The sequence below is a fragment of the Vidua macroura genome, chromosome 16, assembly GCF_024509145.1.
Source record: "Vidua macroura isolate BioBank_ID:100142 chromosome 16, ASM2450914v1, whole genome shotgun sequence".
In the NCBI taxonomy this organism is placed as follows: Eukaryota; Metazoa; Chordata; class Aves; order Passeriformes; family Viduidae; genus Vidua; species Vidua macroura.
In genome coordinates this window covers 7,586,723-7,601,982 of record NC_071586.1, presented here as the reverse complement: position 1 = coordinate 7,601,982, position 15,260 = coordinate 7,586,723, and the positions used below count along the sequence as shown (strand labels likewise).

Genomic DNA, 15,260 nt, shown 5'->3' with positions numbered 1-15,260 from the left:
AATTTCAGGAGCTTCTGGCCAGCAATGCACTGTGCATTGAACTCCCACTGGAGTCAGTAGCAAATTTTGCTGCCTGTTAACCTAATTTGCAGTCATAATGAAAAAAAAAGGATGAGCTGCATTTATCACAGACATTTTCATTTTACAGAGAAAATAACTAAAATATGACTAAACAGAAAATGTGATTTTGGTTGCTAATTATTGTGGTCGTCTTTTTGCTGGCCAGCCTGATGCTTGTTTAGTTTCTGTCTAATCCATCAGGATTGTTGCATCCCAAGCTGGCTCCTGTAGTCATTTACTAGGCAGTGTCATTCTTCCATAAGCTTTCTTTTCTGTCTTGGATTAAATGTAAACATTAGTCCCTGTCTTCATTACCAAGAACAAAGTCAGCATTTCCCTTGTTATTCTGTTGATGGTACTCATTTATTTACATATTTCCCTGTCTTGATTACTTTTGTTTATTTAGAGAGTACAGATCTAATTCCACTCTACGAAGTCTCAACCCTGTGATTATGTTGCCAGGTGCAGATGTACTATTTTCTGTGGGCTTATCCAACTCAGTGGGAATTTCTTTTTTATCTTAGAAAAACTAAATAATGGGCTAAAATGAAGAATAATTTAAAAGCTCCCAGGGGTTGAGATTATGGCCTATATTTTTGAGGTTTTTAGGGCATGGATCACTATTAGTATCAAGCTTATGGCTGGAATGCAATAACATGCCCTTAGTATTTAAAAAAATAAAACCCAGAAAGAGTGATTGCTGTAGAGCAGTGTTCTTCATGTTACTGTTGTCACCATATTTTCCAGGAAAGTTATGATTATGATTCCTGGAGCAGTTTCTAAGTTTGTTCATCTTTTTGTATTCATAGCTGTTATTTTTATGTGACATTGGTTCAAATCTGGATCTGTCCCTGAGAATGGTCACATCAACTCTCTCCTGCCTTTGCACATGTTAATATCATGTGTAATCTTCATGAGAAATGAAGATACTTCAGAGAAGCAGCTGATACCTCTTAACTTGATGGAGCAATTAAACTGAAGCACTTCCTTGGAAGATCAAAACAACATGTTTTGATCACAACTTTTCTCTATAGTTCCATTTGCTTCCGTGGTAATTTTAAAAGAAGGGGCTTGTCCTTAAAAATACAAGAATGATGATTATTGTTTGTGCAGGTTTTTATGATGGGCAGTTTACTGGCAAAACCCAAGCAAAGAGCACATTATTCCTTTGGAGACTATTTAAACTCACTGAAAGCTGCACCTGCCAGTGCTTTGGGGCAGATATTCCTGCCTGGCTGAATTTGAATCAAAGAAGAGTCAGGGAGAGTGGAGGGGACAGAGCCCCTCAGCAGGGACACAGCAGCCAGCTGGCTCCACCAGGGCCATGGCCCAGCTCAGAGCTGAAGCACCAGGAGCTGTTTGTTCCCGAGCCCATGGAAAAACAGGAGACTGCTAACTGCTGCTCTTCCCAGGTGCTGGAATTAGGGGGTGTTGAAGGCTGAAAGTCTGATGTGGTAAAGCAAGGCAGGAATATGCATCAAGTTTTTTACTGCCATTAATCTCAGTACATTAGTGAGCTCTGTGATACTGGCAAAATGAAGCAAATTGGAGGAGATTATAAACTTTTTTTTTTCCCCCAGTGCTTGACATGGAATGTGATTAATTATTTGCATTTGTGTGCTGTGTAAGCTAGATGTGGAGAGCTCAGGGGTGTTAATACTTAACTCTTTTTACTGGCTTCACATGTCCCAGTGTCTGAGAAGGCATTTGCTGTAAACTTTGTTGTTATGTCCAATGCCTATTGTATTGATTATATGCTGCTTAAAAGCTAATTTGGTAATTAAATTTGTCTGCCCTCCATGTCAAAACCATTGTGTGCAAACAGTTTGTGAATATGGAGGAGGAAGTGCCTGGCTGGTTGCTGTAGTGCACTGCTGCCTCAGCACGTGGACATTGCTACTTGCCAAGCGAAAGTTTTAGTTTATTTTCATGTATATGATGCATTGTGAATCCTAATGCATATCTTCAGTTTCCTCAGTATTTTCAAAAACAATGTATTCTAGCTGTCTTCGCTTTCCTTAAAGATAATTACTTACTAGCAGGAAAACCGAAACCCAGGAACTGACACTGTTCTTCTGAAAGCAAATCTGACCTTTTGTTACTACATAAATAACCTTGGATCATGTTCTGCTTCTGAACCATGTTCATGAAATCCCCTCTCTCTGAGTGTGGTGGATGTGCTGCTCACACAGAGTGACCCCTGACAGGAGGAGAATGAGTAGAGCTGAATGCTGGTGATTTGCAGATGGAAATGGATGGAACAGCCAAACTTCCTGCCTTTCAGCTGAGCACAGGAATACAGAAAACCAAATATATAAGTTATAAATAAATGTAAATAATGTGTGTAGTAGTCTCTGTCTTCCTAGTTAGCTGGGCAGGGGTCATTTGCCAGAGCACAGTATTCATGCATTCCCTTATTCTGTCTGGGGCATCACAAAACATGGAGAGTAACCATTCCCAAATGCAGAGGTCATTGTGCAGTGGAAAGCACAAGTGGAAATTAGAGTATTAAGTAGAAGTATTGCTTAGATGGAAATTGATGAAAGGTCACCTTTGCAGGGTTCTGAGCCTTTCCTTAGTGAAAAAGTGTATCACACAGATATTACTCAGTTATAGAACTATTAGATACAGTAACCATCTTGTTATGCCAACTTCAAAATGAAGTTAGTGGGGAAAAATGTGTCGTCAGCGTTGTGTACAGTGTCATGGTTTACAGACAAATTCAAATAACAGTGCAGATGTTGATGAAGAAAGTCTTCACGCTGTTATGGAAACTGAATTGTAGCATGTGAATGTTCAAGTCAGGGTAATTTGAATTGTAACAAATGGAAACACGATTATGTGTCATTATTTCACACTAAGAAGAGATCAAATACGTCATGAGTGTAGAAGTGTATATGTGGAAGTAGAAGGAGCTGTACGTTAACTAACTGGTTGGACAGAGTATTAGATTTAATGCTTTTCATTTCTTGAAATTTCATTTCAGATCTAATCTTGATGGGAAATGATTATTCAGTTCGTAACCTGACAACTTTGCTCTAATAGCGTCTTCAGGATTTTCAGTGTTAAGTGTACTATAGGGGGATTCTCTTTCTATCTCTTCTGTTAATAACTGACTCTTTAAACATCCAAATCAGACATTTGTATTAATAAATGGAGATCACAGTTTCTCATTAATAATTATACTTAATTTCCACAAATTTGTAGCAGTGGCAGGAAATGTTTCTCCAATTATTTTTACACTTCACCAACTAGAAACTAGGATTTTACCCAGTTGACTGCAAAGCAGGAGTTAATACAGTATGTGAAATGATTTGGTGAATTCAGAATCTTAGTTAATAATGCCACTAAACATGTGTCTTATCTGACTTTAATTGGCAGAAGGTGCTGAGATACATTGCATTGTCAAGTCAGAATTAGTTCTCAATTGTCTAATAAGGATCTCCTGATATGGGTGTTGCTTAACAGGACCTTTTTCAGGAGCTGCCTGCCCGAGCACCACATTAAGTGTTGAAGTTATTACCAGAATTAATTATTATAATGACTAACAAAGAATTAATAGCACAAGAAGCTGGCAAAAGTCACCAAATTCACTTGGCAGTGAATGCATTTTTTCATGAGGTGTGTTTAACATAACTCAAGTAAAACTAGAATTATTAATGTCTCCAGAGAGGCATTTACGTGTGAGATAGATCTATAGATAGATACACGAAATGCCTGATTCTGAGCTTTGCTACACTCCCAAGATGTGCTTATTCTGTTCTCTGATACAAAAGTATTTCCAGTTGCAGATATGTTATACTATTTTTATCAGAAACTTCTCTAATTTTATCCTGAAGAATGGGCATTGATATGGGAAATAAATTTCTTCATGTAAATGCTCACAACATCAGCCAAGAGAATACTGCAGTTCCATGTACTAAGTATGTAAAGAAAACCCCACAAAATACAGTTTGCATTTGGATACAGAGAGAGCAATAAATCAAAGGTATGAATAAACCAGCAGCTGATGAAAAGGACCGGTTATTTTAAGCTATTTTCTATAGATGCACCTCAGGCAGAACTTGACACCAAGACAAAATCAATGAAACTGAATCGTTTGCCAAACAAACGCTGGGCAGATCAATCAGGAATGCTTAAAAGCTAAACAATGACCCGGTGGGAAGGAGGAATTGATTGCCTCAGCAGGTTGCTTTTTTTTTTCAGAATGGGCCAAGGTGAGAATGTAGAAAAGAACTTGAGCCTTTAATCGGTGGACATTCCACTGCTGAACAGGGCAGTGCCTGGCAAGCCTCTCTGCCTGGACCCTGCTAAGGCTTCTGTGGCTCAGAAAGAACAGCATGAAAAGCAGAATGTTTTATTGAAGCCAAACAAGTGTAGCTGGGACAGGTGTAGGCTTAGATGAATTGCAAATTTACCTCAGGGACTTGGGGGAGCCGGGCTGGGAGAGTTACTGCAGCACAGCTACTCCCTGGTTTAGATTTAGGTATTTTAAATTTGTATTTTAATTTGAGTAAAACAATCGACTAGAGGTGGGCCCTTACTCAGCACCCCCAATCTCACCTAGGGACTATTTTTACTGAGTGTGACAAACGAGAGGATTTGCAAACCTTGTAGGTAACGGCTTATTCTTCCTTCTTCATCCCAAACACTGGGTGGCAAAAAGATTTGTCTCAATTCCATCTTCATGTGCATTTGCCAGAAATACAGACAGAATAATTTTAAGGTCTTTATGTCTGTGCCCAAGAGTTCATGGAATATTTGACCAGTTGAACTGTCAATACATTTAGAAAGTGTCTTGTTTAGTACCAGAGACTGTATAGGTGTCATTCGACCTCTATGCCAGAACTAAATTATTAAATCTAATAACAGGAGACAGAAGAGAGACAGGAGACAGACTCTTTTCCTCCTACTTGCTTACCATGTGTTTTGGGTTGGTCATTTTGGCAAGAAAGCCAGAGCTGAAGCAGGAGAGTGAGATGGGTGGTTCTCCCATCAGGGTTGGGAAAAGGGAGGATGAAAAGGGGGCTGAAAGAATCTTAAATTTATGACTCTTTTTTAATACTCGAAACTTTTTCCCCGTAGAACATCTGTTTCCATGGAAGTTGATCAATTCAATTTCAGCTCCAGTTTTCTTTTCATATTGGATGCATGAAGATGCAATTCCTCAGATATACATTGATTTCTGTAAACCTACATTAGATAATGATGTGTCTTAGATTGTCATTATAAAAATTAGCTAAGACATTTAAGATAAATTAATCTCTAATTTAGTTATTAGATATATCATGTTGTGGAGTAGCATCATTTAAATTAGCAGAATTACTTGCAATTTCTGTCCTTTGCTCACAGACATTGGTGTTCATGTAATTACCCTAAATGACCTGATTACCTCAGCCCTGCCAGACTGAAATTAATTCATCTCTCTTCATTTTAGGGGAACTCCTGCCCCTTTTGCCCTTTTCCCTCTGAATAGCTTTGCTCCATTGGGCTGGCACTGATGTCGTTTTGGGGACATGCCAGCAGGAGGAGCTTGTGCATTAAAATGTGCTTTCCATAAAGCAATCACCAAATTACAGTAATTGCACTCCACTCGTGCTCTCTGGTGCAAGGTAAACCCCCTTGTACCTGCCAAGGATCCCCGTGTGCCTCAGACAGCCAAAGCTGTCAGCAGTGGCCATCGTGCTGGTGAATTAACCTAGTTTAGATTCAGCAAAGCCCAAGGAGGTGAACATTTAATTTTATTCCATTATATGTTTGATATTTGGATTATTTTACGTTTACATGTTCTGAAAAATACATATCTTAAAACAAAATCACAACCCTCTGAAGTCAATGTCACATGCTGTCTTTTACAAGCATTACAGTATCAACACTGCATTGCTCAATTTTATAAATAGTATAAAAATTATGAGTAATAATATTCATGTTACTAAAAGAAATCTATGGTAATGAGCACAGCTGAAATTGGATTCACATGATCAGAATTCTCTACAGCAACTTAGATAGCATTGCTGAGTTTTAGAGTAAGAAATTGTAGGGCCACAGTTGGAAGTCCAATTATCCTTGGCTACCAAGAATTAATAACATAGGCTAAATTAATTTTTAGACTTTTTACTTTAGTGACAAGGAAAATAAGGAATTAAAGATCTAACTTATTAATCTGGTTATTGAAGAAGAGGAGGATGTATGCCACAGGTATTTTATGCATTTTTTCACACAAAGAACGTCTTAGTTACCTTGGAAGACTAAATACTATAATAGGAATGTGGTGAATCTTGATTTAGGAAAATCCTTTATTATTTTAACTAATGCTATTTCAGAATTTCCTGCTTAGAAATTTAGACCAGTTAAATACTCTGCCATTCAAAAACCCCACAAAACTTTATTTTCTGTTGCTTAGCATCTGAACTGAACATAACTTTTCCATACTGGTTTTTTTTCCTCTTTCCTTTGTGGGGGCAGCTGTGTGTGCACTGTAGTTCTGAAGCCAGTGGCAGAGCAGGACAGCTGCCCTTCCTTGCAGAAGTGCTCTGCTGCCTGCAAGTGAATTTTCCAGTCAATCCCAGGACTTGTTAAAGGCTTTTCCTTTGCTAACATCTCTCCCATGTGGGTGCTCCAAATGCCTCAGTGGGGCCTGAGTGTGCCTGTGGCTCTGGCAGGAGGGACTGACCTGTGTGTGAGAAAGGCCACTCTGCAGGGAAAGAAACTGCACAGAGAACTTTGGGGGTTGTTATAAAATACATCTGTGTTTGTTTAATATGGCCAGAAGTGCAGATGAGCGATTTCTCCTTTCTGGACTTGATATCACATTCTGAAGATAGGTATTGTAAAGTTGGGGTTTTTCACTCAGGAAAATAAGCTTGGCTTTGTGTGCTGTGTAATTTTATTGCTTAGCTGAGTTGCTAAATGCAAAACTTAGTTTTATTTATTTATCTGTGTGTAAGCAGTTTAATTAAAAGCTATGTGGAGTCCTGTAAAAGAATGGCAAAAGTACAATGCTATCCCTTTATACTGTAGTTTTCCGAGGAGTCTATAGCCTGAATATCACCTAGGTAAGCTGGAATTTTCTGTTACTGCTTGTTTTTGAACTCAATGTACTTCTCAGAGTCTTCTGCAAAAGGCTCATTCATGTAAGACTGTAGTCTGTTGTGGGTCAGGAGAGACTGAAGAATTCAGGGATGTATTACCAATGTACTTCATCATGTAATGATACATCCATCCATGATTAGAGGATTGTTAATTGAGCATCATCCAAGCTCATCTATTTTGCTTGTACTTTTATCACTTCAAAATGCTTTTCCCACCATTTTTGATCTGCAACTCATAGAGATCCGCTTTTATCCTGTAACTTGCAATCTTCCATAAAGTATTGAAAGTTCTACTAGTTCTCATTTCTGAAAGAGCCCATTTTGTAATTCACACCTGAGACACCAGTAGAAAGAACGCAATTCCGTGATGTTGGAGATGTGTGCTGTACTTCGCAGTCATGTGCCAGGCTCTCATAACATCTGCTTTTTTCATGTTGGAAGTAACTACACAGCAATTTACATATAACATAAATGAGCTGTTCTGTGTTTATTTTTTGTCTCCCTAGTGATATCCCACCCTCTGGAGAGCCAGTGAGCAAAAGCAGTCGCTCGAAAGTGAGCACCCGCTTCCCCAAACTGTCCCGCAGCCACCCCAGGGAGCCCCGGAGCCTGGAGCCTCAGAGCGGTGACCTCTGACCCTTCTCCTCAGTTGTCACCATGGGCAGCACGTACTTTAAGTTGTTCTGTGATTCCTTCCTAGCCTATATTTATAGTTTAAGTTCCTGAAGAGACTACAGCTGCATCAACTTAAATCCTGAAAAGAGACGTTCATTACCAGGGGTCATATCCTGATTGACTACTTTGGATGGAAGGCGGTAATCACTTTCTCAAAAGCATACGAGGGCTCTTCACTAGAGCTCAGCAAACTGATCGGCATTTCCTTTGTTTTGTAAAGCTGCACTGCACAAATTCTCCTTTGTTCCTCTGAAGTCCTTCTGTCACAATGAATTCCTTGTTTGTATTATGTTGTCCCTTTTCCATGTACAGTTTTCTGTTCCAGAGAGACACAGGCTTCATGTCAAGACAATTTTTTTTCTCCTTAAAAGAACCCTTATGATTATCACTACTTAATATGTCAGAAGGATGTGCTTAAAAGAACCTCACTAATTTATTACCTTTTGTAAATAAAAAGACTGGGTTGTTTTGGTTTTTTTTTATTGTAAACCTCTGATACACAAAGGTTTTTAAAAAACTTCACAATGTAGATGATGACAAAAACATTACAGGTGGAAAAATAGCTTTTGTACATTTCTAGATAGATATTCTCAATAGCATTCATCTGTGGGAAGTAATTCTTTAAAATCAAAGAATGTAATTTTTTTTTAGTGAAATTTCAGTCTTGCTGTAAGGCAGGTGCAATATTATTCATTTCTACAAACCACCACAAGGATACACAAAATTAGCGTGGTACAAAACAGTGCTTTTAAGTCTTGGATTATATTTTGTTATTAATTTGTTGGTTATGTTACAGAACAGTCCATCATTAACAGGGCAGGGTGGAATTCTTAATCTGATTTTGTAATACCCTTCACATGGTGATACTTAAAAATTGCCTGTAATGAAAGTGCCTGTTACCCATCACCTCTTATTGAAAAGTAATTTGTAATGCTAGTATTGTAAGAGTAACTAAAAAATTGACAAGAATTGTTACAAGTGATGGAAGTCCTGACATGGATTAACTGGAATCCAGTTCAGTATCCATTAGCTGCACTGCCATAGGCAGTTAATTATATTTTAGCTATCTTCTTCTCTTCATTAAGTTTAAGCAGTGTGTGTTCAAATTTTCTATCAATTGTGTTCTGGTTTTCCTTTATGTAAGAACATCTTTCCTCTCAGAAGTTTTTTTGGATAATGTTACTTAAATTGATGTATCTTGTCATTTTATTATCCATTCATTATATTAAATTTTCACATTTTATATTATTCTCCAGGAAAAAACAAGCTGATGATTAAGAACAAATTTTGAACCTCAGTGCTTTACTAAAGTTCCAGCAAACTGGAACTTGTGTTCTGCAGTGCTGTGAGCAGTGAGTGCTGTTCAGGCAGGTCAGTGGTCAGTCGTTTTCAGTGGCACCTCTCAGGTGAGAAAGGCTTTGTTACCCACAGTGAGTGGCATCAGTGCTGCATGAGTGTGAGCCCCACGTGGTGGATTCCCACCACTGAAATATGGAGCTTTCAGATTGCACTCAACAGCAAAATGTGTCAGAGAGGAGTGGGATTCACTCTCCAGGTCAGAAATTTCAGTAGGTGAAATACCACAAAGTAAAATCACATCACAGAAATGAAACAATATTTCCCAGTCAGTAAGAGATGTCAGTTACCACAGAGACAAAGAGAAAAACCCAAAGGCCAGCCTGGAAGCTCACAGCTGTGTGTTCATTAACAAATTAATTACTGTTGGTGTTTTGTGTTAGTTACAGTGGGACACTCATTTAAGAAGAAAGGAAAGTGAGTAGATTGGCAGTTAAGTAGCTTCTCCAAACTCTTCAGCCTGATGCACTGCTGATGATTTTACTTGTCTTTGTTGGAAAGAGAAGCAGCTATAATGATGGTCCCACTTTGAAACAATTTAAACTCATTTTTCAGAAAGTGGAGACTTGGTTAGTAGAAATATGGCACATATACTAACACTGAATTGCAAGTAAATTTGAAAGAAAGCACTGTGTGGAAACCTTTGTGATGTATCTGTTATATGAAGCTGTATTCATTTTCAAGAAATAATTCACAGATTCAAGTACTTATTCAGCAAACTGCAAATGGTAAGAAATTTCATTTACTGCAGACTGAATTTCTTTTTAGTTGTTTAAAAGGACTTTTTTGTATCTGCATTTGGCTCTTAAAATTATTTCATTCCTGATTATTTTGCTTCTTGTAATTTTTAAAGTATGTATGTAGATCACATAAAGATACTAAACTTGTTTACCATGTACAAATTGCTCTTTGTCAACTTTAGCTGAATTGTGTATCAGCTGCTAAGATGACAGTCTGCAAACAATGTTCACTTGGTGATACAAGATACCATAATGGGTGCATTACTAATCTTTTTAAAAGCTCTGCTAAAAGCCAGGAAATAATCAAATGAAAGCCTTTCTTCACAAGGTGGCATTCCCACTTTATACCCCTGGTTATGTTGAAGACTACAGAGGAACCTGCATGAGTGCCAGTAGGTGCCTAATGACAGGAATGCCCAAATTTTTACCACCTCAAGACATTCTGAAAGAACCTGTCTTAGAATCCTGTATATCTGTTACAAATCCCACTTCTGTTCATTCACCAGAACCAGCAAAGCCTCTTGAAGAAGGCTGACCAGTTGGTATTAAGAATCCCAAGTAGGTACATTATTCATCTGAAATATCTGTAACAATGATTCTGACAGTGGAATGATTTTATCAGCTTATCCTGTTCACCCAATTCCATGCAGTTACAATTTTTGTACAGTTCTAAACTTCCTTTAGCTGACTCATCACTCTTAAGCCCCTGTCTGTGCTCAGTGGGTGGCTCACAATGAGCTGCTGGGTTCATTACTAATGAATTATTAATTAATTCATTACTGACCCTTCCTGCTGGCACCAGTGGCCATTGCTGTAATCCCAGGATGAGGACTCAGGACAGGCTGGGCTCTGGAGATGTTCCTGGCTGGTAGAGCCAGCCTAGAGCAATTTGTGGTCTTGTTAGCATTCCATTCCTGCTTTGTCTTTAGATCCAGGGCTTCTCCTCTGCATTCTTTCATGTCTGTTCAAAATAAATTGTAAAAACGTGGCACAACTTCTACTGCAATGCTATTCTCCAGTCACCTCCACCATGAACCCTTCCCTAAGAAATGTGGAGCAGGCTGAGCTCTTCCAGCTTTTGCAGATGTCTCCATCAGTATTCACAGATTGACTATGGTTTTTCAGAATCTCATTTATTTAGAGATTCTGTCATTCATTATTCAGAATGCAATGTGTCGACTTGGCTTTTGCAAATTAAATCAAAGTTCTCAATAATAATAATAGTAATAAATCTCCAAGGTTTATATGAGGCAGGATATTGACATAGTTATAAAGGCTTAAATTGATATGTCCATTAAGTCACATATTCTTAGGAAGATAATAATTTCAAAGCCAGTCTTTTTAATGGAATATATTGTTGATGTGATTGTTGTAATCAAATTATGCTACCTTACAGAATCTACTGCAAGTCATAAACCATCATGATTGAATTAATACAAGCATTTAGAGAAAGAACAGAATGGTATTAAAGATTACTGGCTCAAAATTGTGACCTATTGTTAAGGTGGAGTGTTTCTTTGTAACAGTCATGTTTTATTGTACAGAATAATATCTACATGGTAGCTGTCAAATTAATTAATACAAACACACTAACAATGGGGTTGACTGACTCAGAGCAGCAAGCTAATAATAAATGAGACTTGGTGAATCCCCAGTGAACTAATGATGCTTTTGCCAGGACATATTAATGATTAAGGACCTGGTATTTTGTTACCAGAATCAGTAATTGGTGCTTTCTGATATTGATGTCATTACTTTTCCTTCAAAGAATGCAGGGATCTCAGTTCTGCTAGAAGTTGCGTGCCATTTCAAAGGTTCAAACCCCCCACCCCAAAACATTTTTCATCCAATGTCTTGGAATTTTGGGAACAGATAATATATACCTGTGGATAGAAATACAGTTACCTGCTGAGAAACCTGTGGAACAGCTGTTTAAAAGGAAAAAGAAAAACCTTTTTGACCAAATCCTGCTGCTATACACCCTTGCAAGTCTTGGAAGCAGCCTGGGGCTTCTCCAGCTTGAACTCTAGGATATATGAAAAGAAACCTGTTCCACACTCAAACACATTTTTCTCCTTGGAAACAACAGTAATGCTTCTGAATTGGATCTTGAGTCACTTCTGGAAAAGTGATTAAACAATTCAAGAAAGTAAAGGATTTCTTCATTTTCTATAGGTTAGGGCATTTCAGTCAGCACCCTGCATCACATGGAATATGAACTCGATTATTATTTTGGAAGTTTGGTAGTTTCATAGCATTCTGTATTCAAAGAAACACTTTACTATAGGAAAATATCTATATGAAATACAAAATGTATTTTAAAATATTGATTAACCTGCTTTGTGTTTCACATTTTGAATGGAAGATAAACCACTTGTTCTACAGTGGTGTGACACTGTACATTTCATTTATTTCTCACTCTACACTAACTGTACTTTTATGATCCAGTTATAGGGAACTTAGATTATTTATAAATTCCTTCTACAAAAATCATGAGAGCATATTTCTAATCAATATTGATGGCTTGGTTTTTCATTCATAATGGCATGAATTCTAGACAACAGCACTGAAATGTTTAGAAAGGAATGACTTTTCCAAATGTACAAGTTGCTGCAAATAACCAGACTTAAAACAAATAATGTTTTTTATCACATCAAACCAGAATTCATTGCCCTTTCCTGTAGGGGAATGAGTTCCTTAACAAGATTTCAGAAACCATCTCCATGCCATGACAGTAGTTAAACTGTGAGAAGTGTTTTTTTTGAGTATTAATCATTTAAGACACTAAACAGTATAAAAATGTAAGTATGGTTGAAAATACAGTTCTGAAAGGCTGTGCTTTACCTTCTTAGTTAACACTGAGATGAAGAACTCAGTGTCTTGGATGTGGGACCAACCTGTTGGCAACTGAAGAAGCTGAATTTCCTTCTTGAATTAGGGGAGAGATTTTTTTTTTTGTTGTTGCTACTATTAAACTGTAGAAAAGATATTATTAATTAAGCATATATATGTACAATAGTCACAAGTATTAATAAGCTGTAATATTATTTTAACTTGCTATGCCAATGTTTACATAATAGAATTTTTAAGCAAATGTATATATATAAAATTTTCTAAATACTTTCTTGTTTTTTTTTAATATCCTGTGGTAATTTTATTGTAACCAGGTTAAAATATGCTACTTTACCAAGAAGAAAATAAAAAAGAACATCTTTTCTTTGAAGTAGAGTGTTTCTACATCCTATTTGTCCTATTCAGCTGTTTTGCAATTGCTTCTTTGATTTATGTTCATTTTTTCAGTGTGTTTCTAGCATGATGTATGTACATAACAGACTTTGTTAAAATCTTATTTCTTCACATGAGAAGTAGTATTTATTGAAAGTAATCTCAAACATTTCAGTTTATAATCACATTAGATAAATAATTCAAACAGGAAGGCAAACAATGCCAGGCAATGCCACCACATTTGTGGGGTTTGGCTTTTTTACATTCAGAGTCCACATCTGAATGTTTTATTTGCTTTTATTGCACCATGATACAGTTGGCAATTCATATCATCACTGTGTCATAACCAGCACTTTCATATCCAGGTCAAAACTGGATGCTTCTATATCATGTGGAAAAGGAAGTTTTAGAAAGGAAGCATTATATGCATTTAATAAATTTCCACCAGTCAAAGCTGTAGTTTAACAAAAATAAAGTGTTGGTAGATTCCTCATACTCACAGAATAACCTGCTGGTTAATTCAATTACAATTCTTCAAGCCAGTGCCATTCTAGTGCGATCTAATTAGTTGAACAGTTCATGTTAAAAAAAGACAGACACTTATTGTAAAATTCACAGTGATGTTTATCTCCATCTTTTAAAACCTGTAGCAGGTTATGTAATGTTCCATAATGTGTCATTACGGAACTTAGATGACAGAACTTTTAATTAGTCTTGTCAGTCCTTAGGATCTTGTTTTTGCTTTTCATATCTCAGTTACTTAAGATCACAAAGCAAAACTATGTTATAAACTTTAAATTAATAGTTTCAGGCAAAGGTTTTATTTTCCTTTTCTGTCTGCTTGAGGTACTAGAGCACAAATAGCCCCAGGCTGTTGATGGGGACTGTATGGACTGCACCAGGGGTGGAGTTTCAACTCTGCAGAAGTGTCTGTTCCCAGTGGCACTTTCTTGGCCACTTGAGCTTTATTTCTGAGCCTTGGAACTGATGGGAAGGGTAAAATTTCATCATTAGGGGAGAGACAAGCAGATTCCCAGCCCTGGGCTGGAGAAGGCTGGAAAGCACAAGGTTGGTGCTGTAACCCTTTATGTGCTGGATTCCACTGTCTTGTCCAGCTGCTGAGATGCTGCTGCTTAGTTGCCACCACTAAAATCCTGGGAAGAACAAGATCATTGAAGGGACTACTGATCTTTCTGTGCATCCAGGCAAAGCTTCTGGCTGCGTTTGGCAAATTGTAACAGCTTGGCATTTCTACATGGGCCTACAGAGTTTAAAGTTTTTCTTTTCAGGAAAGGACCTCTGGAGGATTTACTGCTTGTTTTTTTTTTTTTTTTTGTTTTTATTTCCCTAAAAATTTATGGAAAATAAGGGAAGTGCTTTGTACAAACGATCTGTCAGAAGAAAGAGCAAAGATATTTTTAAGATAATGTTAGAGTAAGATTTTTGCTACTGCACTTCGGTCTTTCTAAATGACCTTTTAAGTATTATAAGTGAACTTACTGTATTCCCAAAATTAAAATAGATAGCTGACATTTTGATATATTGCAAGTCGTGCTTGATTTGTTCTAGAAAATCATCATGCAGATTGTGTGTGTGTGTGTGTGATGCCTATTTTCTGAATTATTCTTGCCATTTTTTGACCTGCACTGGGACAGCAGGCTTTTATTATGTGAGATTTCTAAGAACCAAATGATAACTTACTTTTCTTTATTTCCAATTCAACAATATCCATGCCATTTCCAACATTTCTTAATTTCCCAGTATTTTAAAGATGCTCAGCAAATGCATATACCTTATGCCATACACTGTCATTGCTAAATGTCTTTATTTTTACTGTCACCTTCTAGCCTTACTCATATGCAGCTTGTAATTGGTTCAGTCACGTGGGCCCCTCATTAACAGATGTCCTGCCTTCAGAGCTTTGTGCTGAGCAAACTGTTGTGCTCTGGGTGGGCCTCTGCACTTGCACTTTGTTAAAAATACTAAGCCTGTGGCACCTCAGGCTTGGTCTTTCTGTGGGAAGCTCTTCATATGCTTGGAGATTCACTTTTTACACCTGCTTATGCTGAGTTTGTGATATTTTTGGATTCTCCATTGCATCACTTAGATCTGT

The 15,260-nt window shown here is 37.4% G+C and overlaps 1 protein-coding gene across 1 annotated transcript in view; it reads left to right on the top strand.

Moving 5' to 3' along the window:
* Positions 1-13,145, top strand: part of SNX29 (sorting nexin 29) — a 101,856-nt gene extending 88,711 nt beyond the window's left edge. The window contains exon 21 of the mRNA XM_053991739.1: positions 7,658-13,145. Coding sequence (XP_053847714.1) covers positions 7,658-7,787 — 130 coding nt within the window. The 3' untranslated portion in view covers positions 7,788-13,145. The remainder of the gene's footprint in view (positions 1-7,657) is intronic.
* The last annotated feature ends 2,115 nt before the right edge of the window (positions 13,146-15,260 follow it).